This window comes from Phodopus roborovskii, unplaced genomic scaffold (assembly GCF_943737965.1).
Source record: "Phodopus roborovskii unplaced genomic scaffold, PHOROB, whole genome shotgun sequence".
Lineage (NCBI taxonomy): Eukaryota > Metazoa > Chordata > Mammalia > Rodentia > Cricetidae > Phodopus > Phodopus roborovskii.
The window spans coordinates 9,628,508-9,656,483 of NW_026126515.1; the positions used below are offsets into that span (position 1 = coordinate 9,628,508).

Here is a 27,976-nt window from a genome sequence, read left to right on the forward strand (position 1 = left end):
ATCACATGCTGTGGAGAATTGCTCTCACTTTCAGGGAATTCAAGCTTTGTGTAGATAAAAGAAACTCACAGGGTAGAACCATTTTCATTTCTGGCATGTTTAACATTTTAACTTCTATCACATTGCTCAGTATTCCTATGTCAACCTTGTTTGTCTTTATTTGGGGGAAAGGAAGTTCTGACTATGAGGGTGTAGGTGTGTCTCTCTGGCTAAGAGAACATAGTGTGAATCAAAGTTATTTATCATTGAGGTTGAAGGACATAACAATCACATTAAAGTAAAATGATATGAAAATAAGGTAAAACTTGCTGCTAATATTATTTGTAGCAACTGAACAACAAAATGGACTTACCATGACAAATTAAAATAAAAATGTTCTATAGGAAACATTTATAATAGCTCAAACTAGGGTGGCTTTGTTAGGGATGTTGCAAGACATGTAAAACTATGAAAATTTAAATGTTAATTTTTAAACTATTCAAAAATTGTTATGAGGTATAATATTAAATGAATATTTTATTGAGAGATCTACTAGAAGATCAGTTGGTAAAGTACTTGATGTGGATGCATGGGCACCTGAGTTAGTCTCTAGCAGTCATATTAAAGCTGGGCATGGAAATGTTTTTTTTTTTTATAACCACAGCACTGTGGGTGATGGAGGAGGACAGGGACAGGAGGCCTCATGGAGCTCACTGGACAGCCAGTGTAGACTAACCAATGAGCTCCAAGTTAAGTGAAAACAAGCTGAAGAGCTTAAAGGAAGACATTTGATGTGAACAGTAAATCAGTTGCATATATGCACATATACATCTACACAAAGAGAAAATAATATGTTCATTCTCAGTAACAAGAGTTGTGATGTGTAAACCACAATTTGCTTGCATCTGCACTATACTCTGCTGCTTGTTATAGGAGTTTTATTCCAAGTGGCTCTACTAAGCAGACAGGACAATATGGCTTCTCTGTCATTTCAAAGAATGGGATAGTTTTATCCTAGAAGCAATGTACTATTGGAACCCTCTAACATTCCCCAGCTTCTTGGTTGGAAAAATATCATTCTGTGTAGTCACAATCAAGAAGATAGGACTACATCTATCAGGCCCTACTCTTAGAGAAGGATATGTATCTCAGTTCTGAATAGCCAGAGCTATTAAGGCTAAAATTGTCCTTGCTCCGGCTCAACCATGGGAAATACAATCTATGTAAGAAGCTCAGGCTTGGAAGACCAGCATCTGCATTGGTTTTCCACCTCCCTAATGCTATGACTCTTCAATACAGCTCCCGGTGTTATGGTTACCCCCAAACATAAAATTACTTCATTGTTACTGCATAACTATAATTTTGCTACTGTTATGAATAATAATGAAATATCTGATATGTGACCTCTGTGGTGGTCTTGACCCACAGGTTGTGAACCAATGACCTACTGTCTTTCCAGATTCTACTCCTATAAGGGAAGCATTCAGAGAATAATTAGGCCATTACTTCTGCAAAAACCTGGAGTATAGTAGAAAGAACTTTGTTTCTATGCCATGTGAAGATGGAAAGGGGATGCATATCTGAGAAAGAGCTCAGAAAAACTCACAGATAAGAGCTTTTGAAAAAGACTATATGTCTTTGGTGGCAAGTAGTTCAGAATCACCAGATAGCTCTGTAGGACCAGAGGCAATGAGCAAAGTGACAAAACACCTAGAAGTTGATTATAAAATCTGACAAAATAAAAGCTACAATGGATTGTTGTGATCACACTCTTTCTTGTAGATCTGGAAAATTTTACACATTAGCACTAATTTACACCCAACCCAGAGTAATTAGAACAGGACATGGGCAGAATTGAATGCATTCTCAAGACATCCCATTGGCTCATAGCACTTAAACCAGTCTCACTTAGTGTCTACTTCTTGGAGGCCAGCCTTAAAAATAAAACCACATTCATCCTTTATGGTCTGGGAGACTGAAAACTGTGCTTTTGTTTCAAGGTATAGTCCTGTTAGTGATGGGAACCATTGCCAAGTTATTAGTCTTTGTCTAAATATGAGGGGAAATCATACACTCCCTGAAAACAGCTTCCAAGTCACAGATACTTGGTAATCAAGGATAAAAGTCAAATTCACTGAAGAGACTTAAGTTTATATTTGATCAACAAGTGACTTATATTGGTCTAGGAGTAACACCTAGGCAGACAAGACAAACAGAAAAAGGGGGAAATGTCTGAGCAGCGGTATACCAGCATTTTACTAGGAAAATAGAACTCGGAATTCACTCATCCAAGTCTCTAAATGAACAAGAATGACTTTGATGGTTGTGGCATCATATCCAGATTTATAATAATATATTATCCAATATGCAAAGAAACAGCACAGTGAAATACATACCAGGTATTAGGGTAGCCTTCAGGGAAATATACAATGGTTCTTACCAATGAAACCACAATGGAAATGCTAGAAATGTGTTCAAAATCTCAGAGAAATTAACCTTTGAAAATCCTAGGAAAACAAGACAATAGTGACTCATCAAATACAGCCCAACTCCTTAAACTGTGGGTCATAACTCCCCGAGGCTTCATATAACTCAGTAAAATGTGAACGCTTGGCAATAGTAAATGGTTTATGAATACACAATGGCCAAACATTAATTAAAAATTGAAGATATAACAACTCTAGAGTGTTTCTGGAAGCACTTGTCTATATTGTATTATAGAACATTACTTAAGCCTTGGTACTGAACACACAGTACACATACTTCACACATGTATGTCATTGTTCTATGCAACCTCAATAAACACTGTTGAGAATAGCTCAGCTCAGACTGAAAACAATTACTGTACATATGATTTACTGTGCATATGGTTCCTTCTGCTACTAAAAATATAACTATAATTATAGAAAACAAAATTTTTAATATTTTCCTGCTATCATTCCTCAACATAGAAGTAACCAGTTAGAATAATTAGGATTATATTGTGTTACAATGTTTAATTTTAAAAAATACTGTTTGATCAAATGATTTTAAAAATCAATAAATAAATTTGGAGCTTGGAATTAGGAAAGAATTTGCAACAGTTTCTGAAGTGGCCTTGTATTTATGCTATTTTGTAGCATTTCCTCATACAAAGTATGTTTCACATCGTTGGTGATTATGAAGTCAAAATATTGATTGGCTCAAAAATATTTAAGATGCTCTACATATTATAATATCAGATACTCAGCCATAAATGCAATTTTTATGTAAAATATAGAATCCCATCTATTTTATTATTATGCAAATTATTTTAAATTTAATAAATGATAAAATTATGTGTATCCCAAAATTATGTTGAAATATAATATTAATAATTTATTATCAATAATATTTGACTTGTATACCTACTTTATATACTTATAAAAACATGGTCACACAAATGCAAAATACTAAGAACCTCTGAAATAGAGTATATCAATAAAGGATAAAATTGTGCAAAGTAACTATATCCAAAATGTAATTTTGAAGTTGGCAAGTATAGTACCTAAAGAAGGAATATACTGTATTGACTCAAAAGCAGATTTCAACTGATAAGAAAAGAACCGGTTTGAAGGTTGGTCAATAAAGTCTAAGTTTGCATATAGCAAAAAAGAAAAAGAATATGGGTAAATATAACTTCATGTGAGATACCTTTAAGTGTACATATATGTATGTATGTATATGGAAAATTAAGTAAGGAACATAGCAAGGGAGAAAAAGATGTTGAAATCTTACCTGTAGACTTCCCCAAAAGAATAAAAAGTACTAATATACAGATACAAGAAGCTCAGTGAACTCTAAATAGGATAAATATGAAAATAAATTTCTATTCATTTCTTATGTTCAAAATTAAAATAAAAATACAAAGAATGTTGGAAAACAAAAATAGAGTAAAAATAAAAGAAGCAATAAAGAAAAATTGCTCATCATATATACAAATGACACAATGTGATTAGCAGCTGATATCTCTTCAGGGATAATGGAGGTCAAAGGAGGTAAGATGGTATCTATCACATCCTATGGAAAATAACTATTGACAACATGTAGCAATGTTGTCTGGAAAATGAAGGTGATGTAATCATCCATAAATGAACAAAACAATATAACAACTAAGGATATGTTGAGACTGAAAGAAAGCAAAAATACATATTAATTTGAATATAGGTAGAAAAAAAGAATTCTAGGAAAAGTGATTATGTATCTAACAAGAAAAGAATGTAATTACACATTTTTTCTATTACTGATTTAAAAACTAAGTATATATAATTGTATTGTTGTGGCTATATTATATAGAATTACCATACATTTGACAACAAAAGCCAAGTGAATGAAGCTATATTTGAAAAAGAAATGACACCAGATGGCAATTTCAATCTATAGAAAGAAATGAAGATATGAAGAGAAATACAGTAAATAATAAACTTAATTAAAAGAAAACTCAATGAACATATTTAAGCTTCCCTTCCTTCTTTGAACTTTTTAGAGTGACTTGCATTTATAAGGTAAATATTATCACAATATATCTGATATTATATATATATGTACATAGTATACATATAATATAATAATATATAATATGCATACACATATGTGAAATTTGAACCAGAGAACAAAAGTGTGACAAGTTAAGAGAGTCATATAGTAGTAAGGTTCTCATATCTTGGTCAGGTAGTGTGAGTTTGATTGTCAGAATACAAACCAAAATTTTATATTTTACTGGAATTTAGTTAACATAGAAATGAGTTAGACGTCTTGTAAATTAAGTTGTACACAATCAGACCTCTAGCAACCACTAAAAAGGTAGCTCAGAAAGCATAGTTAAAAATCAATAGTGGAATTATAGTACAATATTAGAATACATTCAAGGAAGATGAAATGTAGTAAAGAATTGAATAAGAATAAAATAGGAGATGATGTTAATCATTTTACTTATCACTGTGACCAATTCCCAACAACAAAAAGGGAAATTTACAGTCTTAAAAGGTCAAGTATGTCATGGTTAAGATGCAGGATATCAGGAGCATGAGTGGGCTGCTTGTGTTTTGTCTGTATTCAAGAAGCAAAGAGATGGCTTCTGTTGCCCAGCTGGTTTGTTCCTTTCAACTCAGTCCAGTATCCCAGTCCATGATGTAATTCTGAACATGGTCAAGGTAGTTCTTTCCTTCTCATTTAAAGCAGTGTAGAATTATACTCACAGTTACAAGTTACATCCAGGGGTGTATCTCCTGATGGCCTGAACTCCTATTAATTGGATGATCAAAACACCATCACAGGTGGCATATAAGTAGCAAAAAGCAGTCCGTTCATGGTTTTACCTCTTAATCTTAAATCATCTATGAGTCATTTATAAATTGACTCATTTTTCTTTATAGATTCATACCTTCCCCCCCCCATTATGATTCTAGTGAAGGCACTTTGTTCTTGAAATCATTAAAGCAAATTTATGTGAATCCATAGAACAGATTTTGTTTCAGTTGCCTTCTGAATTAAACTATCAAGTTGACAAACATTGACACCCTGAAAACTGTGTTACTACTAGAATATGCAGATTCACAGCCTAGTGAACCAGTGATTGTTCTACTACATGGTCACCTGATATTTATTCTGTGTCACAATTAATATTGACAGAGCATGTGTTTGCATTTATACTTATGGTCCGGCAATACAGATATTCAGAGGGGTATTGATTTTGAAAAGTATTTAAGTTGAATACATTAAAACCACTCATTTCATGGCTCTCTTAATGCTCTAATATCTCTTGAGGAGTAGTCCACATTTGTGTGGTTATGTATGGAGGGTTCACAGTGATGATTAAAGAGGTTCCTAATTACACACACACACACAGAGATCACTACATATTTATTTTAACAATTAATTATTTAGAATACATATACTATATTTGCTTATGTAAATTGATATTTATTAATGACATGTGGGTATTAATAATAGCATACGTATACACACACACACATTCACACAGAATGCCACATTCTATCATGAAGCATTATAGCTAAGCTTTGATACCTAGAAACATGATGTGTTCCTAGCTTATTTCTCTGCAGTTTGGTAGATGGTTAAGCACACAGTCTCAAGAATCATACTAACTGCATTCAGTCTCCAGCTATGCTATGAGTTTCCTGTGTGGTCTAGTATCCATGTAAAATATAACAATGTCTTTTTTTATGATCTTCCTACGGATTATGTGTCATCTTATTGGATACATAGTTCTAGAAAGCACCCCAAAATATTGAATTCTCAATAAATTTTGATATGACTCTGATCTTCTGGTTTTTGCCTTTCTGTGAGGTAAAATATCTCCTGTCATATTTGGAGCATGTGCTTACTTAGATTGTGATTTGTGCCTAACAGATACTCATGTGCCTTTTTTTAATGATGGTTCTTGTAGCTGACATACTTATTTCTATGATCCCTTTAGATTTTTTAATTTAGAATACATAGCTTTAGGTGATATGGATTCTACCTGAGTGATGTTGCTTTCCAGAAATATGAGTGGGTATATTACATTACTTTTAGTAGACCTTCAGTCTGTTGTGTAAAGGTAGGGTTGTAAAAGTTTCAAAATCTTTCTTGTGGTTTGCCCACATCTTATTTTTTTAGGTTCCAGTTCTTTTAGTACTTAAAAATTGGAATCTCTATCTCTTTCTGTTGTGATTAAGCCCTCAACATCTTGAAAGTGCTTGGTATACAATAAACTAATTAATGAATCCGAAAATAATATTAAGTTATCAACTGTTTACTTATCTCCTAGGTCCTACCAAAGTCTACTGATTTTATAGCAAGTAAGAGACAAGCCCTTCCTTGGTATCAGTGGCTCATTAGTCCTAGATATCTGAGGACACAAACTAAACTCTGATTTCTTAAGCAATATAAAAGGATGTAGTATTTAAATATAACCTTCACATATACTCCTACATAATTTAAGTAATTTCTAGATTGTTTTCCATGTCTAATGTACTGTAAATGCTATGTAAATAGTTGTTATGACTTGTTGTTTGAGAGATAATGTCAAGAAAGTGATTCTATGCCATTGCATTTGTTTGATTCAGATGTCTTTTTTTCAAACATTTCAAACATAGTTGGTTGAATGCACGGATATAAAACCTGCAGATACAGCAAGGTGACTGCTCTAATTAGAATAATTCATTATTGTCTTAGAATTCTTTTCTTCCTTTCTTTTTTGCTTAAAGAGACTTCTTTCATTATAACCCTCCACAGACCTGTTCAGATACTGTTCTGCCTGACTTCATCACCTGCAGCCTATATTCCTACTCTTCTAAATGTCACTAACAGCTATATGTTTTGTCATTTACCCATTTTATATTTTAATATTGTTATTTGTACCTGCTGGGTCTCTCTTTAGCATAGGGTTTCTGTTTTAGCTGGGTATTCATCACAGAACATATAAGAAGCAACTATTTGATAACTATAAATTTTTAATAAAAACACACTTGGTGTATGATACTGAAATCAGAGACAGAATACGTTAATAGCAATGAAAGTGTTTACTATTCTGTATGGAGATATTTGTCAACTAATGATCTTTATGGTATTGTTTTTTTTAAAGTTCATTCACATTGTATCTAATGCAATGTCTCATAGCTAGTGTCACTTTGAGATGTCATTGTCTTATTCTGAGGATATTTTATTTGAAAGTATGAAAAGTAGACCCATATTACAACATTGATATGCTATTTGATGACATGGATGGGTAGGGATTCAGATTTCCTAAATAAGTACTTGGGCTGAAGAATGAGTCATATCAAAGTGGGTACCCTTCCTTCCCTATGTAAGCCCTCTTTGAATACAAATGAAATTGTTTAGGGCATCAACAGCACTCTGCTGTTCTTCTATTACCCATTACTCATTGAATAATCATAGCACTTTTTGCTATGACATGTAGCGGGTGTGAGCTTGGTCTTCTATGTAGTCCTATCTCAGAAATCTCTCTGGCACCATGTTTATTTGATGTGATGGCTATAAACTTTTACTCCCTTATCTAAATAAAACACTTATACAGATTTTAAGTTGTTCACTTTGCACATTTGATTTATCTAAAACACATAGAGTTATTATTACTAATTTTTGTAGGTCATTTTCACTATTGCAAAATAAAGTTCATGGCTACTGTTCAATTTTGTGCTCTTCACAGGTCTTTCGTGTCCTAGGGAAAGTGACACATCATAAAATGTAATTTAAAAATGCCAAAATAAATGTTTCAAGAGAAAACATGGAGTCCATTTTGTGTTGACTGATTACTACTGCATGAAAAACAATTAGTAAAAAAATTAAAGAATAAGAGTAGAGCAGTGGTTCTCAACCTTCCTAATTCTATGACCGTTTAATATAGTTCCTTGTGTTTTGGTGACCCCCAACCATAAAATTATTTTATGTACAACTTACAAATTATATGTATATAAATGTTTACATATAATTATAACCATAATTTACTACCAATAGGGATCATAATGTAAATATGTGATATGAAGAATATCTGAAATCTAATTTCCAAAGGAGTGATGCCTGGAATAGACCACTGACCTAGACTTCACGTGACGTGCTTCAGGTCACAGTGTCAAAAGGCAACATGAATAGAGTTCTATTAAACACATGCCACCTCATTCCCAACTTGGTGCAGGCTCTACTCAGCCTAGACAGAAAAGGGCCTTTCAAATTCTAATGTTCCTTGGGCTAATGATCTCCATTCTCTTTTTTGCAGAAGCATCTATCCTGAGCTATGACGGCAGTATGTACATGAAGGTCATCATGCCCATGGTGATGCACACAGAAGCAGAAGATGTGTCCTTCCGCTTCATGTCACAAAGAGCCTATGGGCTGCTAGTAGCCACTACCTCGAGGGACTCTGCAGATACACTACGTCTAGAGCTGGATGGTGGGCGTGTCAAGCTCATGGTTAACTTAGGTATCGTATGAAGGACCCTCTGTCATTCTGTTTGGGCTTGTCTTCCCTTATTTTCTGATTTTCATTATTTTCATTAACTTCTTTGTTTCTCAAAAGTTAGCTGCTCACCTCTTGTTTAATAGACCATGGATTAAAAATCAACAGCAACAAATACCTTCTCCCTGTTTCTGCATGTGGGGGTTGATGTCAAATTTTGGTCTCTTGACAGTGGTGATTTCTTTACTAGATTATTCGTTTTTTAAGTTTCCTTTCTTGATATTTTGGAATTGTTTAGCTTTGTGTAAAACACGCTACTTTGGTCCATCTTTTGATCAATCATATTTCCATTAAGTCCAGTTCATTGGTCACCACTCAAAACAGTCAAAGCTGGGGACAGGGCAGGGAGGAGAGGAGGTAAAATGAGAGGGTGCATGGGAGAGAGCTCCACAGTGTGTTGTTCCTAGTTCCATGGTGACTACTCCTGTGGATGGTTCTGATGCCCTGGATATCAGTGAGATCATAAATTTATTCCTAGGATGACAACAGGTTACATTGTCCCTTTTTCTCACTGGAAACAGTCTTTCTAAGTTCAGAGCCCCATGATGAGTACACCTATTTCTTCCCCAGTGTTCTTAATCACTTGTCAGCAGCCCTTTTGATAGAAATACTGTTGCATCCCAATGTCTACCAGTTGCTCTATTTTATCCATGTCATGCATATCAATCACCCTAGATTTGAAAAAATTATAATAACTACATGTTTGTAGCTTTATTGGGTCAAAATGTGTTTTCCCACCTCTGCTGTTACCTATAATGGATACTTGTGAAATCCTCCTCCTTATGGCCTCACATTCTTTCCTGTTATTGATTCTTTGACTGCATCCTAATTATTCCCTGCGGAGAATGGAAACTTCTTGGCTTTGAAAGGAAACAAATACTTCAGTTTCTCCTCTTTTCACTCAGCACAAAGCTAAGAACTCAGCAATGTACTTAATGATTTAGCTGAGTTCATACTTCTAAGCTAGTCGATTCATGTTGACTGGAGGATCATATTTGAATATAGAGCTCTTTTAGAAAGATTTGGTAGAGCCACAGACAAATCTACCTGATTCTGGGCCATAGAAAACCTTAGATGGCCAGGCTGAAAAGTGGGGTTTTGAATCTGCAAGATTCTTATCTGCTACCAGGTCAACTGGTACCAATTACAAAATCTGAAAATCTTGAGGACATGGGACTGTTTTGAATAGTGGCTCATGTAGTTCTGCGCTTTTATTTTACCTCTAGTTTCTAGCATTTGTGACACCGTGCACTTTTTTCCTATCTAACCTCACCTCTTTGTTTTTAGTGTGTCTCTTGGTTTACTTTTGTTTGTCTATGTGTACGTATTTGATTCTTTTAGGGTTTTTATTTTTCTTCTGTTGCTGGATCTTTTTATTGTGTGTGTATCTGTACTCTTGAGTTTTCAATCCTCTCACCATCCACCATGGTAAATCAAAAGATGGTATTCAACCCTTCAAAGGCCCAAAGCCTGCGGCCCGCATAGCAAACAGCCTTGAGAACAGAGAGTACTGAGAAGCCTGCAGGGACTGGCATACCTCTGCCCTTCCCACCTGCCCTCCTGTAGCACCCTCCCCACCTTAACTGGACCAAACTGAGCATGTTATGCTACCTAAATCCAACAACCAGATGCCCTGACTTACTTCACTGGAAAAACAGCAAAGAGAACAAAGACCAACTCAAAAGCATAACACAAAGGATAAAACTCAACACCAGACCCTACCAAGCTCACCCTCAGAAAAGCAAGGCAAGGCATCCCAGGGGTGTGTATTGTGCCTTTCAAGAGACATTCTTTTCTTCATTAAATGTTATTGTATAAATGTTAGAAAGGCAGCCTTAACAAGTGTCACCTTACAAGGAAAACTGAAGTTAAAGAAAGGGATAAAAGATGAGCAATGAGCAAATGAGATAAAGCCTCCCTTAATTTTAGATTTCAGACCACACACACACACACACACACACACACACACACACACACACACATACACACACACGGAGAGAGAGAGAGAGAGAAAGAGAGAGAGAGAGTCATAGATCCTAAATATATACCCAGAAACATGCCATTCACATTCACACATTTTCTATTTTAAACCGTGGCTAAACCTAGGAGTCAAGCCTTCTAAAAGGACAGTTGCCTTTCAACATTTGTTAGTTCACCTCTCTTCTCACTTCTGCTATGCTGAGACAACTTTCCTGAAAAAAACTCAGTAGCATTAGAGCAGTGTTCTCCTCTCAAAAGAGAGGTGTTTGCTTCTGCCCACGAGGTGTGGTTCATCCCAACTATGGCTTTGGATCATATTTCTTTCAATCCTGACATAGGAAACTAAACATTAATCCTTGTGCTGTATATAAGCTTTATATTCAGGATTTGTCCAAAGCATTTTTTTTTCATCCCTCTCCCAACTATTTTCTTCTGGCTTGTCGCAAAAAAAAAAAAATTATCTTCAGGCATAGTTTGCCTTTCCCAAACTAACTTTGTTCTATTACTATATTCTTTCCCAGGGAAGATCTCACTATGTAGCCAAAGCTAACCCAGAGTTCTCTGTAGCTCTGGTTAGCCTCTTGGGTGCCTATATTTTAAGTTGCTCCTCTTTTATAGAGCACACAAAGGATACTCATTCAAATTGCTAACAGGTTTGAGCTCCTATGAGAAAAATCTAGTATCTATGTTTCTAAGGTAACTTAGTTTCTACATGCCAATGAGGCTAGAGCTTTCCTAAAGTTTTGTTTTGTAAAGACAGGCATATGTGTAGCAGGCATATACAGTATCAGACACTGGGCAGCATGATTTAAAAGTTACAAAGCTGGCTGTCGATCACCCAGTATTTGCTCCTTATGCATTAAGAGGGAATGATGGTATTTTGCCATCAAAGTACTTTAAAGATTTCAAAGACTGTGTTTTATTTTAATCTAGCAACAGCTTTAAGAGATAAATTAGCAAAGTGGAGTTTTTTAATGTTTATATAGACATGAAGCTTCTGTAGGAAGCTAGTGGCAGAGCTGAGTTTAGAACCCCTGTCTCTACATTGCTAGATTATTAGGTGTTGTCTGTTGGCTCTACAGATCTGCATTCTGGCTCAAGGATGGGATTGCCTTAATGGCAACATTCATGACCCTCACCTTTGAAACATCCACATAGGGGATCTCTCTTTGCCCTAGTGCTCAGTTTTAACTGAGCCACATCCCAGTGAAGCCAATGAGAAAGATGAAGCCTTTGATGTCTTCAGCACAATGCTGGGAGCCTTCCATCTATGCTCAAGACTCTGAGGGCAGTGCCAGGCATTCTGTTAATCACATTTAAATTCTCCAGATATTTTTTTTTTCTCTAGACATCCTGGATACTGCTTTTACATAACTGAAAATGCACAGCTTTCAGAAGCATTCATGGCTTCCAGACTGAGTGCAAAGCTCACCAGTATTTAAAGTAATCATTTCTCCCACTTCACTGAAATAAGGCAATGGAACTAAACAAAATAAATGGCACACATATGCACAATACCCAAATGCACTTCGGCAAACTTTTTTCATCCAGAGAGAGCACCCTGGCTGCTACAGAAGATAGATGTAAAGGACATGACCTTCCCCAAATCAATTCCCCTGGCTCATTTTTCATTAAAAAATGCATGCCATCACCAACAATAATGTACATTTTAGAGCTTGTGAAGAAGATACCAGGGAAGGTTTTCCCCCATATAGCACTTGCTTAATCTTTAGGGAAAATAAATTAACTCAATCTGCCTTCACTTAAATATATTGTCTGCCTTCCCTGGAAGCCCCCAGTTCTCACACCAATTTAAAGGTACATTTTGACTTCATGGAGCTATGTGCAAGCCCAGAAAGATTTACCCAATTGAAATACCTCTCCTTATACCAGATGTCTGTCTAATGCTAAAATCCTCAGCTTCACACCACTAAAGAGAAATACTCTTTCTTGCTTGCAGTTCTTGGGTTGGTGGCTTTAGATCTACTCTTCTTTCTCTATCTCCTAAGCATGTCCTCCCATTCCCTTATTTCTTCTCCTTTGGTAAGTCAGGAAGAGGTATTTCTGCAGCTTTGGGAGAGGTTAGGTACAACCAATAGCTCAAGTCCTACCCCCTCCTTCCTTCCTGCCCTGCCTCCCCAGCCCTCCTAGGGGCATGGCCTCCTCTGTCTGGTGATCGTACCAATTGCTCCAGGGCTGTTTGCTCCCACTTTTCTGTTGCGGTTGACGACACATGACAAACCTAACCGCACGAAACCAAACCCAGATTTTTCTCAAGAGATGTTCTTCTGGGGAACAAAAAGCTGCCTGCCTCCATCTTCAGGATGACTGGATTTTTATGTTACTCCTAACTGAATTGAGCATAGTTCTACTCTACTGGGCTGGGTACCACTAGTTCCTATTTCATTTGTTCACTTAAAATAGCTCACTTTAGGAGAATCCAAATGGTGGCATTCATTATGTTGTACTAGTCCTCTGAAAACTATTGGGAGAACCTCAAGCATCAGAAGAATATTGGTATTTACTCCAGTAGCTTTCTTTCTTTTCTCATCATTGACTTTGGCTTTTCAATATACAATTTTATATAAATACTGAGTGAAATTTCCACCATCATGAATCAATTGTAATTTCAGCTGGGCAGTTTGGTAATAGTTATCAAGACATTACTCCAGCCATTGCTGCCCAGTTTCCTACTGATACTTATGGACTCTATTCACAAATTCCTATGGTGTGTGCCCATGACTGTCAGACAGTGATGAATAAAGCAATAGCTACTCTGACCTCTGGCACAAAATAGCTAGAATGCTTGTCAGCAGGCATTTAGACAATTCTTTTCTATGTTTCCCATTTTAGAGATAATACCCAAACCAAAGGGTTTTTCCCTTGTTGTGATGCAAAATCACAGGGTAAAGTAGGCAGGTTTTCAAAGGTACCCATGATCTCCTCCACATGTGTCTGCCCTGCCTTCTCCCTGAATGCTGGAGACACTTCATTCCGTCTGGGCATTTGGGCAGGAAGACAGAGATAGGCTTCATGCGTGGGTTGGTCTGGGAGCCTTTGAACCAATAACAATCAGGATAAATCAACCAATTGTTATAACATCCTAGGGTTTTTTTGTACCCTATACCTGATTGACCCCACCTCTCTAAAATCTGTGATGGGTGTTGGTGCGGTTAGCTGTTTGCAAGTGGCCATTTTATGACAGGAAATGACCAGGTGGTATTAACCCTTTCCTTATGTCTAAGGGTGATGGCAAGTGTGCCAATCACATTTTGATAGTATTTTGGGCCCAACCTAAAGTGAGGGTGGAGGGAGGCAGATTTTAGAAAAAAGAGAAAGGGTTAAATACTACCCTGTGAAAATTCAAGGGCATATTTAAAAACAAAATAATACAATGTGTCAGAATGGTGATTATATTTGGAGCACTAATTCAAAATTCTTGTTAATGCTCTCAAAGATCATTTTAAGTACATCTATTTTAGGTGGATATAACTTGTATTTGGTAGGAGAATTTTTCTAAAATTTAAGTTTAACAAAATTAGCATTTCAAAATCCAACCATGTAATACTTTATTTAAATGAATAGGATTTATAAAAACTAACAACAACAAAATAAGTCTTGATGTCTATTGTGGATATATATGTATACCAGTATATATCTCTATACATATGTGTATATATATATGTGTGTGTGTGTATATATATATGTATCCAACTTTACTAATTAATATACTGTACATATACACCCACCCTTAATCTTGTACATATTGTATATGTATATATATAAAATGGCCACATTTCTTGCGTGTGTCTGTCCCCGGAAGGGTGGACTGATTGTTTTTGGATGTCTGCAGCTGTTACCTTGAAGGATGCAATTTCATCTTTCATTTATTTTTCCCCATCTAGACTGTATCAGGATAAACTGTAACTCCAGTAAGTTTTTCCTCAAGTTTCATTTTGTTCTTAAAAAAGCAAAGAAAAACTGACTTTATTTTGTTTACTGTTTTATGAGCTGTTTTTTTTTTTTGTTTGTTTATTTGGATTTTTTTTGATAAGTTTAGAGGGGAGCTAGAAGTAATGGGTCGGAGGAGGGTTGGGGTGGTAGTTTTCGCAAGAACTCTGTGTGGCTAGGGGTGTGGTCTCTGAGTGGGGCAGATCCTCCTTTCTCCCCTTTCCTTGCAATTGTTCTATATGCAGAAAAGGAGGAAAGGGCTGTGGACCCTGAAGTCACTTGAAAATGAATTGAAATGGTGATGTATTTATTGTCCTCAGGAACTAACTCCTGGGGTGAACAACAATCTTTAGTTTAGAGCAACCAGCATGTACTTCTCCACTATCCAAAACTGTAAATGACAAATGCAAAGTTCATGACCCAGAGGTGGCTGCCAACTCTGACATTTCTCTCCTGCATCTTTATCGCTGTAGGGGATTTGAAAGGGGGTGGGCAAAGGCCTGTTCTTGGAGATGATGCAATATTTTAACCAAACAGACTCAATATGGTTCCTCTAAAGGAAGATTATAATTCACTATTTTCCCCATTGCCCATTCAAGCATCCTAGGTCGTGACGAAAGATCCTAAGGACATACATGCCAAAAAGCCTTGTTATCTTTCTTCTTCAGGCTTAAAAGTGAACATTAACTATAGGTGAGGAGGAAGGGAAAAAGGAAAACAAAATGGAGAAAAGGAAGAAATGAGTGATTTTGTGTCTTAATTAGTTAGCTAGGCTAATTAATACTCACTGCTATAACAAGGCACCCTAAGATTTCAATGTCTCAAAACAAAAGAAGGATTTCTTTCTGATTCAGAAGTCTAGTGCCAGTTGAATGGCTCTCCCAGACTACCCTTTTCAAAGTCATAATTCAGAATCACAGAATTCTTCCATGAGATACACAAATCCTCTTGGAGATCTTCAGCTCTGCATCCTTAGCAAGGGGAAATCTTGGGTGATTAAACAGTATGCTACATTGCTTTGCCTGGAAGTAGCCTACATCACTTCTGTATACTTGTCTGCATATAAAGGAAGTTAGAAATGTATCCAGGCTTTGGAGCATGCAGGAGGATCAGTTCAATCATTTAAACATCATAGCACACAGAAGTCATGGTGTTATCTTGGTTCTGGCTTTTCTTTACTGAAGTTTTCCTGGAGGAAGGAAAGCAAAGAAAGGATAGCAAATTATCTAACTTGTGTCTTTCATAGGCTTGCTATTTCCATCATATTATCCAGAATTATCCAGATGCTGGACCAGCTTTCTTTTTTTAGATATGGTATCAAGATGACATTAATAATGCATAGTTCTATACATTTTAGGTATATGTTCTTTGTAACAAGGAAAAACAAGAAATAAATATATCTATATAAACAAATACTCCATAGAAAGTTTTATGCATGTCTTGGGCATTACTTTCACTTATTTTAGCAATGTCCTATTTGGCTGTGTTAAAATATTTCTAATTAGGCAGAAATTTTTCATGATACTTGGATGGCTGAAAGCCTAATTAAAACATTCTTTGTCTCCAAAGTCTGGAGTTTTAGAAATTTGTGGTGTTTTAAACAGCATTTAGGAATATAATTTCCATCATAGGCCTACAACTAAGTCACATTAATTAAGTCTATAAATTTATACAGACATCACATAGGTCACATTAAGAATATTGCCGTTATCCACCAGATTCCTCACTTGTCCATCTCTATTTTCTCCCTGCTTCTACTCTTAGCCCCAGACAACTACTGATGTACAGGTTTTATGCAAATTTGTTCTTTCTGGACATTTCATATATTGGAATCTTATGTGTAGTTACTTGAGTCTGACTTCTTTAAGAATTATGGCCTTCCTATGAGAGGATTTTTTTTTCTCCTTTCTTTCTCCAATGACTTACAGGGGGAAAAAAGGCAGAAACTGAGCATGAGGTTGGAAAGTCTGTTATCTAGAGTGTTCACTTCTGAGATTTACTTGGAGAGAAGTGAAGATTATTTGGTCAAGATGTCAGCAGGTGTTCTGTTTGAACCCCATTTGTTCATGAAGCCAAATTCATATATTCCATATGACCAGTCCTGGTTGGTACCAGAGATAAGCACTAGGATTATCTTGGTTGGGAAGGCCTGTTGGAATGTTTGCTATTCATAACATGGGAAACAACATAGTGAGAAAAACATTGCATCAAGGGTGTTTTCTCCACCCAGTTTGATCTCAACATGAGAGTATGAGAATAACTGGTCTTTGTTTAATAACTGTGTGGATCATAATTGATTTGAGGTCTTGCTTTTCATTTTTCATGAAAAATCATCTTAGGTGTTGGCAGTTGACCACACAAAGCCCTTCTGAATAGTTCAATGGTTGAACCATGGTTGTTTAAAAAAAAGAGAAAAGTTTCTTTAAACAAATCTAGGATCTTTAGTGTGAAAGTTGCAGACATACTCAGAGTAATGTGGAATCACAAAGTAAATGTGATATATTTTCCTGAAATAAATTTTAGTTTTGAATTGTTGTGCCTGAAATTGGAACCAAATTGATGCATTATGCAGAAGTTTATAATAGGTATAGATGTTTAAGAGATAAAAAAGAAATCAAAGGCATTTTTTTGTATGCTTTATCTTCTCTAATCCATCTTTGGCATTGTTGGCACACATGGATGAAAGATCTTGAGAACACTATGCAACTAAATTTGGAGAGAAACATGTATAACTGATTAGAATGTCTAATCCCCTCTTCTTGTTGATTCCAGTCGGGAAGCACAGCTTAGTCTCATTTGACATTTGAAGTTGTTTCTTTAATAGGAATGTGGTTTCTTGTTGCTTCTTACCTGATTGTGAACTCGAATTTCATTGTTTACAAAAATCACATCACCTTGTAGCCTGGGATTGAAAGAGAGGAAGCTTTTCCCCTAAGCCTCCGCTTTGTCTCCTGCTGCCATCTCAGTGGAAGGCACAGATTATCACCATTCAAGTTTTGAATCAATCTTTGGTGATTTTCCTGTACAAGATACATAGTGAATTGAATGGACAAAGTTTGAATACATGCCCAGAAACATTTCAAATATCCCTTTTAAAGGATGTTGGTTCTGTGAAAAATTACTCAGGGAAAATATGGGATGCTATCTGCTGTGCATTTCCTGTTTATCTGCTGCAAGAGATTCTGGGAAATGGTTATTTTTTAAGGGGTGCTGTGACATTCTTAATGGAGAGAAGCTATGAAACCAGATGAAGGGAGTCTCAAGGCAGAGATAGAAATTTCTTCTGGGGCTCTTCCATCAGTAACCACATATGGTGGAAGTTTCTTATCAGGAAGAAGGCAATGAGTTTCTACTCTTATTCCTTCATCAATACTGTATCTCTTCTTTTGGTATCTCTGATGTTTTTGTCATCACTTATTCTAAATCTTAGAGCCTCTGCCTTCCAAATCTTTCTAGGGAAGATGATCGTAGATCCTTCCCTTGTTACTATCACCCAACATAACAGAGTATACATGATAAGTTTTTTGGTTAAATTGAGATCATCTCTGGATTTGATTCATCTGCCAAGAATGTATTAAAGATATTTGATACAGAAGGTTTCAGTGTATAACTTATTTTTAAAATTCAAAAGGAACAACAGAGTTGGCATTCATTATGGGGGGATTGAACTCCAGGCTGACCTGGGAGTCAGTTAACAAACTAGGGCGGCTATCTGGAGAATTCTGGAGGAAATTGCCTGTTGTCATGGTTCCAGTTGCATGAGATGGGTCACAACCCCTGGGGCATCCCATTTTAAAAACAGGTAAGATGTACTAATTGATTAGAATGTTTGCTGGGCTGAAAGTATGGAACATGAATTTCTGACCTTTAAATTAAGTGATTATGGTTTAGCACTCAACCTACTTAATCATTCTACAGGTTCAAGTCATGTGTCATATGAATGAATGCTAGACATTTGTGTTCATGAAGTGTGACCTTAGTGTAGAAAAATCTAATGAATATATATTGATCAATATTAATTTGTGTTTTGTTTTCTTAACCCAAACCTCCACTCCCAGGTTGGCTGCACTATGGGAACTTTGAGCTTGTGCTTTATTACTTAGGCAGGTGTAGAATCCCTAAACTCCCTCGACAATTACTTTGGCATTAAAATCTTAATAATTTTTCTGTAATATGCTTTTCTTAGATATAACTAGAGGGCCATAAACTATATAGATATTCAAGCACTCAGGTGCCACCAAGGGACTTTTCTGAGCTTGCCTGTTTTCTATGCACATGGCATCAGCAGGAGGCATACACTGTCAGAATTTGTGGGTCTTTGACATAGGATTCATCTTTTCGCATCCTTACTGAAAAGTACTCAGGTTGCTCGCATTCTTGTATCAACTGCTTTATTCTGCCTGGTCTTCTGCCTTAGTTCCCTGCCTTCATTCTCTAAGCCTATTCTATTTATAGTCTTGAAAAAGTCAACTGTGTGAATAGTTTTTGCTCAGTTTAAGCATAGCTTATCAGGGTGCATTTCATTCTTTAGATATTTGTCTTTTTCTTCCCTTCTGTTACTTCCTCTATCCTGCTGTTCTTTTCTCTTCTCCTGTGCCTCCCTCTTCTCTCTTATTCATAGAGTAGTATCAGAATATATAATTTTATCCTATGGCTTGATCTACCTGAGACTCCCATACTCTCCTGTGGGCTCATTCTTTGCTCTTAAGTTTTTCTGGAAGTAAATTCTAAAACTGTCTTTGGTTCATTCCCACCATAAAGCTTTAGTGGATTGGGAAATCACATGCGTAATGATGCTTTAATGGGCTGTCTGTGAGCATGGTACCTAAAAGTTCCCATTTTTATATTAATGGAAATAGCCAAACTTTTCTTTTTAAACCAAATTGGTTTTAGTTTTAAGGACTCAAAGATATATAGAGAATAAAACACCTTGGCAATAAAAAATTCTCCCTTCTGATTTTGATCTTAGTCACCCCAGCTGTTTCTCAAAGGCAGTTTGAATTATCAATGTTTCTTGCATATTCTTCCAGAGATACTATGTAAATTTGTAACATATACATATTGTAATTTTCACTCTTCTTACTTATTTTGACTCAATAATTAACACATGCTTCCCCATATTTCTTCAAATATATAAATTTGCTAAGGGATTACTATTAACATTGATTATCAATGTAATTGGACAGGATCTAGAGTCACCTAGGAGACAAACTTCTGGGCTTGTCTGTGATGAAATTTTAAGACTGGATTAATTAAGGAGGGAACACATAAACTTAAAGTAGGCTGTACCATTCCAAAGCTTGGAGTACCCAATCAAATAAAAGGAGAAAGTGAGTTGAGCACCAACATTCATCTCTTTCTGTCTTCTGACTGTGGATACAATACCATCAACTGCCTCAACACTTCATGCCTTCCTTGCAGTAATGGAATATAAACACTCTATTTTGTGCATTATTTTTATTAGACATTTTCTTTCAGCAATAAGAAAATAATTACAACAGGAAATAGTTCATGGAAGTCTTATTTATTCTTTTGACTGTCCATATAATAATCATTTGAGATGATACAATATTTTAGAATGTTTTGTTTTACAAAATACTATACCCTACTAATGTATGTTGGCAATTTTTCATTCCTTTGCTACTACAAAAGAGTAAAAAAAAAAAGTATGTTTTTTTTTTCATTAGTCTTTGTTTACATCTCCTCTGTTGGGTAACCTTCTACAAGTGGGATTTCTGGGCCAGAGCATCAGTGCACTGTAAATATTGATTGATACTCTAACAGGGTTGTACCAACATATACTTAACTGCAAAGTGAATACCTATTTTTTCTTATCTTTGAATAATGTTCTATAGTATCAAACTTTTCAACAAATAGATTTTCAAAATATGGCTGTCCATACTCATTGTTAACCTATAATACTTTTCATTCTTTCATGCCTTTAGATATACACAGAGACTATTGCCATTTAAAATTTTGGTAACCACTGATACCCAAAATATTTTAATACTACTGTGTTGTAGATGTATATGTTTGTGAAAATATTACAGGAAGGCATCGATATATCATAAAAATTTTGTGTTTTTTTGATATGAATGTCGACCTTTGTTAGAATGCCAATGGAGAGAGGCAATTTAATTAATGTAAATGGGACAGTAGATACATATCTGAGATCAATACCTGCCTTTTTATCAATGATCTCTGCATCTTTGGAAGAATTTCTTCAATTCCCAGTTTTCTCACTTCTAAAATGGAAATGTCACATTACTTTTTTTTTGAGTGAGAACAGGTGACACATAGCTAACATGCTAAAGAAATGATAGTGATAGAGACGATAGAATCTACCATAGTGCCTCAAATGGAAAGATATTCTTTTTGGAACTTAACATTTTTGGAAATGGTTAACCATAGGTTCTTAAGTCATATTTATCAGTTGCTCAGTAGATATCTATGTGATGGGTATTCCTATTTTCTTGAGCCAATTACTTGTGCCAAAGGCAAACTCTTCCAGATCCTTCAGAATTACCATTGAACTTAACATTAATAAAGTGATAAATAACTTTGGATGAGGCCACCTTTAGGCCATATTGAGATTTGTTCTCCACTGCATATGTGTCAAAAAATGCTTTAATGTTCAACCAGAACTAATGTTTGACTTCACAACTTTTTATACATTTGTTTTGAGGACCTCAGTACCATTTTAATAAAAGCTTAATAGTGTTCTAAAATGAAAATGTCTGATTAAACAATATCACCACATTTTTGCCTTTAATGGCTGCAAACATACATTTATATAATATAAATGGGAACTAAAACAAATTAAAGTCAGAAATAAGAACTTTTGAGGTGACAGTGTTGATTTCTGGCTAAGAATAGTGATGCCTGTTTTGGTCTCTTGATGTAATCTCTGTTGTGGTTTTGAAAGATTTCAACTTCATGCAGACAATGATGAGAAAGAAGGGCCATCTCTTCAAAAAGGGTATTTTTCCTTCCATAATCTTATTTCAGACTCAATCATCTTGTTAAAACATGGCATGATGAGGTAACATGTTAAGCTCCTCATACCCAGGCTACTGTATAATTAAATTCACATACATGATCAGGGCTGGTGATTCTATGTTATCAGGTACCTACCTTGTTCTCAGAGAAGTAGAAAATGAACAGCAACTTAAAAGTAAATGCTACAATACCATTCATCTCCAGCTTCTTGAGTTGTTTTTTGAGAACAAAGGAAGAAATTTTTCCTAGGGTGTTTTTAGCTAACTAATGTTGCTTAATGTTGCTTTTTCTATGGTATTTAACTCTTCTCTGAGCACCAAAGAATTATCTTTTGTGCAAGATGAATTTTGTGTACAGCGAGTGTCTAATACCCAGTAGTATTATTGGGAGGGTATGTTAACACCTTTAATTTATATAGGACTTAGAAAAAAATAAGATTTAGGATCAATCACCTCAATAAGAAAGTAGATGGAATGTGAACTTAAAGAGATAAGTAATGGATGGGTGGCTCTCTGGTGTTTTTGTCTCATCTAAGGCAGAAGAAATGACAACGGAAAGAGAGAAACCAGACTGTTGAAATCATAAGCCATAGGTATAAATAAGATTTGAAGAGTTGTTTAATAGGATGTTGCTTCATGAAATTTTTCTGTATAAATATAAATAGACAAACAGCCCCTTTAAATTTAAATTAAAGATTGTTCTACTGTCAACCATGATACCAGGAGTTAGGATATATTATATTAAGTAGGTATTGGTTTAATTCTTATATTTGTTATCAATCTGATCAGGCAAGGGTTAAAACCTGTCACTTTTGAGGATCTATTTATATAGGCATGACAGATTTAAGCATTTTTTTAAATTGTGGATTCCCAAGAAAATTTAGAAAAAATTCTCATAGACTGAAAATTGTCCTTGGATCTCTCCTTACCCCACCCCCACCATACCTTGTTTTCCATAGCGGAATCGGACCTCTAATTCATCTATCTGAAGAATACATGTAAATCTTTAACAAATTTCATTTGAAGAAAATTTGATATTCAGTTAAAGAAAACAGGTTCTTCTTTCACCTGCATCATCCATGTTGAAGTGTGGAACACTGGACCATTTGTCTGGCCATGTCTTTCTACTCTTTTTCTTATTTCTTAGTTTTCACTTGAACATCGTCACATTGTCATATGACTACTGTCTTTGAGTTATGAAAACTGTGTGACAGATTTCCTTTCAGGGGTTAACATTTCATACACCTGTAATTTTTATCTAAAATGATATTTCTGCTTTTTCTTCTACTCCTTGAATATCTCTTTTTTTATGAATTCTGATGCATTTTATGTAACAATCATAGTAGGTCTGGGGGTTGCTAAATTCAGTAAGTATCATTGTTGAGTCCAAATTGTATATTGAAGGTTAGGGAACACTGAAGTATGGGCTATTCTTAAAAAAATATCATAATGTAATTCCAGTGGGTGAGAGCTATCCAGTAACATATTTAACTAGACTGTCCATTGTGATAGACCAAATAAGGTGTACAACTAAACAATCACAGGCTCTCTTCACTTTATTTCTGTCTACTTTCTGTAAAATGCACCACTTCTGTTCTTACAGAAGAGTTCCTTAATTACTTTTAAATTTGAGCCCTCCATTTCAGGAGTTGCTAGTTGCTCAGATAAACTTTAAAATTTTATAAAACCTCAGTTTACCTATTTAATAGTTTGGCTGCTTAATAATTAATGAGGTATAAACAATACAATGACCATTTACTAAACAGCTGTTATCAACTGAAACTGTATACAAAGGTAGATTTTTCTTTCATTAGGTCCAATATATACATATTTTATGGGAAACATGTATATTTAAAGTATTTTTGCATACATAATAACAGGTTTCATCTAAATCTCATGCAATAGAAGACTGTAATTTAAATTCTAGACTTTCTGGAGCCATTAACCACAAATTTAAGTTTGCCATATTTACCTGTGAATCTCAGAAAATTTAGTTTTCAGTTTCAAGAAAGAAAATGAAATTTACAGACTAGTTCTAAAAGGAATGGAATAATAGTGCTGGAGAGATTGCTGCACAATCATGAGGACCAGAGAGCATAACTAGTATCTATATTACAAGGCAGGCTGGCTTCTGAGTACGCACGCACACATGTTCACACAATGAGACATTACACATAGACTTATATGTTAAAATAGGGATAGCTGGGTGTTGGTGGCCCATGCCTTTAATCCCAGCACTCAGAGGCAGAAGTGGGTGGATCTCTGTGAGTTCGAGGCCACACTTGTCTACAAAGGGAGTTCCAGGACAGGCTCTGAAACAATACAGAGAAACATTGTCTCAAAACAAAACAAAACAAAACAAAACAAAAGTAATAGAATATTTTTGTGGCTGTTCTACTGCCTAAGTATCTGGAATCACATAACATTTTAAAGAGTTTATTAAAAATTATTAAGTGCTTAGTTTCCATTGTGTATTGTGGAAATGAATCTTCTAAAAATGTATATATTTCCATCTGGAAATTGAGCTGTTTCAGAGACCATATGACTTTTGTACTATCCAGAAACAAAATTACTGTTTTTTCCATCCACAGTCCTTTTACCCTCTGTCTACAGCAGGCTGTGGTGGCTACTGAACAGCAGGCAGCATGCTAGAAAATGAAAAGCAGGAGAGTATATCAAGGTTATAAGAGGTGTGATGAATAGTTACAATAATCCATGTATCATCTACCTGAATAGCTGAAGTTATATTGCAGTAGAAAAATGTTAAGTTGCATGTGTATCCAAAAGAGAAGAAAAATGTAATAAAGACTATCCTCTAAAGCAAAAAAGAAACAAACAAACAAACAAACAAACAAACAAACAAAAAAACCCAAGTGATTCTGAGCTCAAGAGCCCTCTAAAGCTTTGATTGTACATGTTTAATATCTACCATACTACAGAGGGAGAAACTTGAGCCCATGGGAGCTGGTGACTAATAACAAGCATGAGTCTTTATAAATTTAGTTTTGTGATTAATAAATGAGTATCCCTTTTTCATTTAAATTAAGCTTGGCACGCAGTCTTTCCAGAATTAGTAAATATAAAAACAACACACACACACACACACACACACACACACATTCAAAGATCATACCAAACAAACATAAAGAACCCAAACAGCCTTAACTGTTGGAGGTGGCATGAGCTGCAGTAGGCATGGAATGAAATGGAGTTCTGAAATTTAGGAGATGACATAAAGACAATTGGTTATCCATAGTATGGGCCAGATAAAATCTACAGCAGTAAATAGAGGGTGACTGCTCTCCAGGAGTAATAAAGAACAGGAAGTTAGAAACAGAAGAGCTGGAGGGGTGAAATAAGCTTATTCCCTATATGTAGTTTTTCTGTGATAGAAAAGAAATGCAACTTTTCTTTCCTACAGACACAGGCAGAACACACAGGAAGATGGATAGAGGAAAACCTGATTGGTCTAGCAACTCCTGGCCAAAGAATGGCTATCTCCTTTGTGAGATGAAATGAGCAATTGAAAATGAATTTCCACTGCTTAGGTATAGCTGTATAGTTAGAATGTTTAGCTTCACGGATCATTATTATTAACAAGCAAATGTCTTTTTGATGCTTAACCAATTCAAAAGATAAAGAGATAGCCAGAAATTTTTCAAAAAGCTAGATATTGACACATCCCAGCATATGACTAACTAAGTGCTCACATATTTCTTTATGGTTTGGTTAGTCATAAACCTCCATACTTGTTTAAACACACACACACACACACACACGAAAACATAGGGGAAGTCATGCTTAACATTTCAGTGACATGGAAATTGAACATGAAGATATTACCTCATTCTTCCTCCTTTACCATATCACAAGTGGAAGCTAACTCCGTGTATGAGGACATTGAATCTTTTATCACCTGTGAATTATTTCTTAAAGTACCTGAATCTCACAGATTCTTACCAATTATGTAAAAACTAATAGCTCTGATTGATTATATATTACATGTCAGGACCTGGCTTGTATTATTGTGTTCAGTTGTTCATCATGGCTTTATAGAGTGGTGCATTATTCTCCTTTTGGAAATGAGATGCATACTTAGCTTATCTTTGACTATATATTCCTTCTACCAAAGCCTTTTCTTTCTCCCTACTACCTCGGCTATGCGGATGCTGATACTCAGTGAATGCCTAGATAATTACCAACACTAAATATGAAGGAGTTCACCTCCCACCATTCTCAGTTAACTCCTGTTTTTTTTTTTTTTTTTTTTTTCATTTGTTTTTCTGAAACCTTGAGCCATCTGGAGTCATCCTTAGCTGAGTTCCATATTTATATTAGTGTTACGTCATTATTCATAACTAGTCTCTAATGCAGTGTTTACTTCTATAAACTTGGTTTAAATGCTACAGATTGAATTAGGAATTACCATAGAGGCCTATAGACTACTTTGAAAGCAGTAACTAGAAAGCTGCAATTAAATTTACCTTCATCACTGAATGGCCAAGGTGCACCTGATGCTTTATTGAGCATCTCTTGGTAATACAGACATTCCTGTCTTGTCTTTTCCATTATAAACCAGTGCTTTAGTCTTAAGCAGCATGCTGTGGTTGCCCCACTTCTTGGGGTGCTTGTACACTCCCATTCCTATAGTGTACTTTTTAAAGTACATATACCACTCCTCTCTGCATTTGCCTAGCAAACATCTGCTCATCATTCCATGGCAACCCAGCTGTCTGTACCAACCCACACACGTCTTTCTTTACCACCCTAGACACACCAACTTTGTCTACCTTTGAGGTTTCAGGGCGTTGTGCACATCTCAGAACTCTCACTTCATGGTCTCCACTTTACTTACTTGTCTATGCATCTGCACCCAGCTCTTAGCCCTTCCCTTCCTGGGAAGATGTACTAATTACTTTATTTTCACTGACCAGTACCAGGTCAGATACAGAGAAGATGTTGATTCACATTGATTAGTGGTTAAGCATAAGTTAAATGTCTTGAAGGTGGACCACGTGACCCATCTATGAAGATAGATATTTTTTAGTATAAGGAAAATTATTCCAAATTCAGTAAATATGCAATCTGGGTAAAACAGATGACAATACTCTAGATTTTGTAGTTATTTATCCAATCTCTGTAAAAAAAAAAGTATTCTCAGAAATTATTCCTAACTCCTAGTATGTTAGAAAGCTACAATTAAATATGAAGAAATATAATTTCAAAATCACCTGATTCATCATTCCCTCAAAGAGTGGGTATTTGTGTAAACATGTAAGGCACAACTCACTCTGAGTCAGTATTTTTCTGTACATTTCAAATTCATAAGTTCTATATCTTACCTGTCTAAGATAGACATCTCTATCCATTCTGCATCATTTTCACAGACTTTTATAAGCTTCAGATTGATCCTTTGAAGAGAATGGGGATGACTCAGAAAAATAAAACAGAATAAAAACAAACAGTATTGCCAACCTGGATGGCAGTAGTGCACAGGGCAATGACCAAGAACTTCAGAATCTGTTGAACTTGCTCTTCTAATAATTAGATTTTGCTCCTGGGGCAGTTTCTCTGAGGCCCCATTATTAATGGTAAGAGCTATAATGTCATTCAATGAAGAGGAAAATAAACCGCAGCATAGCTCTCAACCATGTACTTTCTATCCTAGCATTAAAATAGGCACCCAAGTCCATTGATACTCTTTATAGCTCTGGGATCTCACAGCATGAACTGCCTACTGATCATTTGAATTTACAACAATAGAAACATCAGTTCCTTCTGGCCTCTTGGGTACTTCTCTGACCTTTCTGATTTGTCAAGGGGGATTGCTTCTTTTGTAAAATGCTTAAAGAGACAGGGCAGGATTGGTTCTTTGAGCAAATTGAGAGAACCTATGGTAATTTCCAGGGTTTTAATGGAGGGGTTCGTGGCAGCTGGTGTGGAAACTTATACAAAATGGATTCAGAGCCTTTTACTTCTCTCCAAGGAAGATCAGATTATTAGGGGTTGTGGACCCTCTTCTACCAAAGTCACAGGGATCAGCTATTTAGTTCAGTCTCACAGGAGTAAA

The 27,976-nt window shown here is 35.6% G+C and overlaps 1 protein-coding gene across 23 annotated transcripts in view; it reads left to right on the top strand.

The window, feature by feature from the left end:
- Positions 1 to 27,976, top strand: part of Nrxn3 (neurexin 3) — a 1,441,261-nt gene that overhangs the window by 512,303 nt on the left and 900,982 nt on the right. For 21 of the 23 annotated variants that reach the window (XR_007835231.1, XR_007835232.1, XM_051196126.1 and 18 more), the window contains 2 exons: positions 8,738 to 8,941; positions 14,863 to 14,889. Coding sequence is in view for 21 of the 23 variants with exons in the window: in XM_051196126.1 (XP_051052083.1) it covers positions 8,738 to 8,941; positions 14,863 to 14,889 (231 nt within the window). In the remaining 2 variants the exon portion in view is untranslated. The remainder of the gene's footprint in view (positions 1 to 8,737; positions 8,942 to 14,862; positions 14,890 to 27,976) is intronic. The other 2 variants (XM_051196123.1, XM_051196141.1) reach the window with 1 other exon arrangement.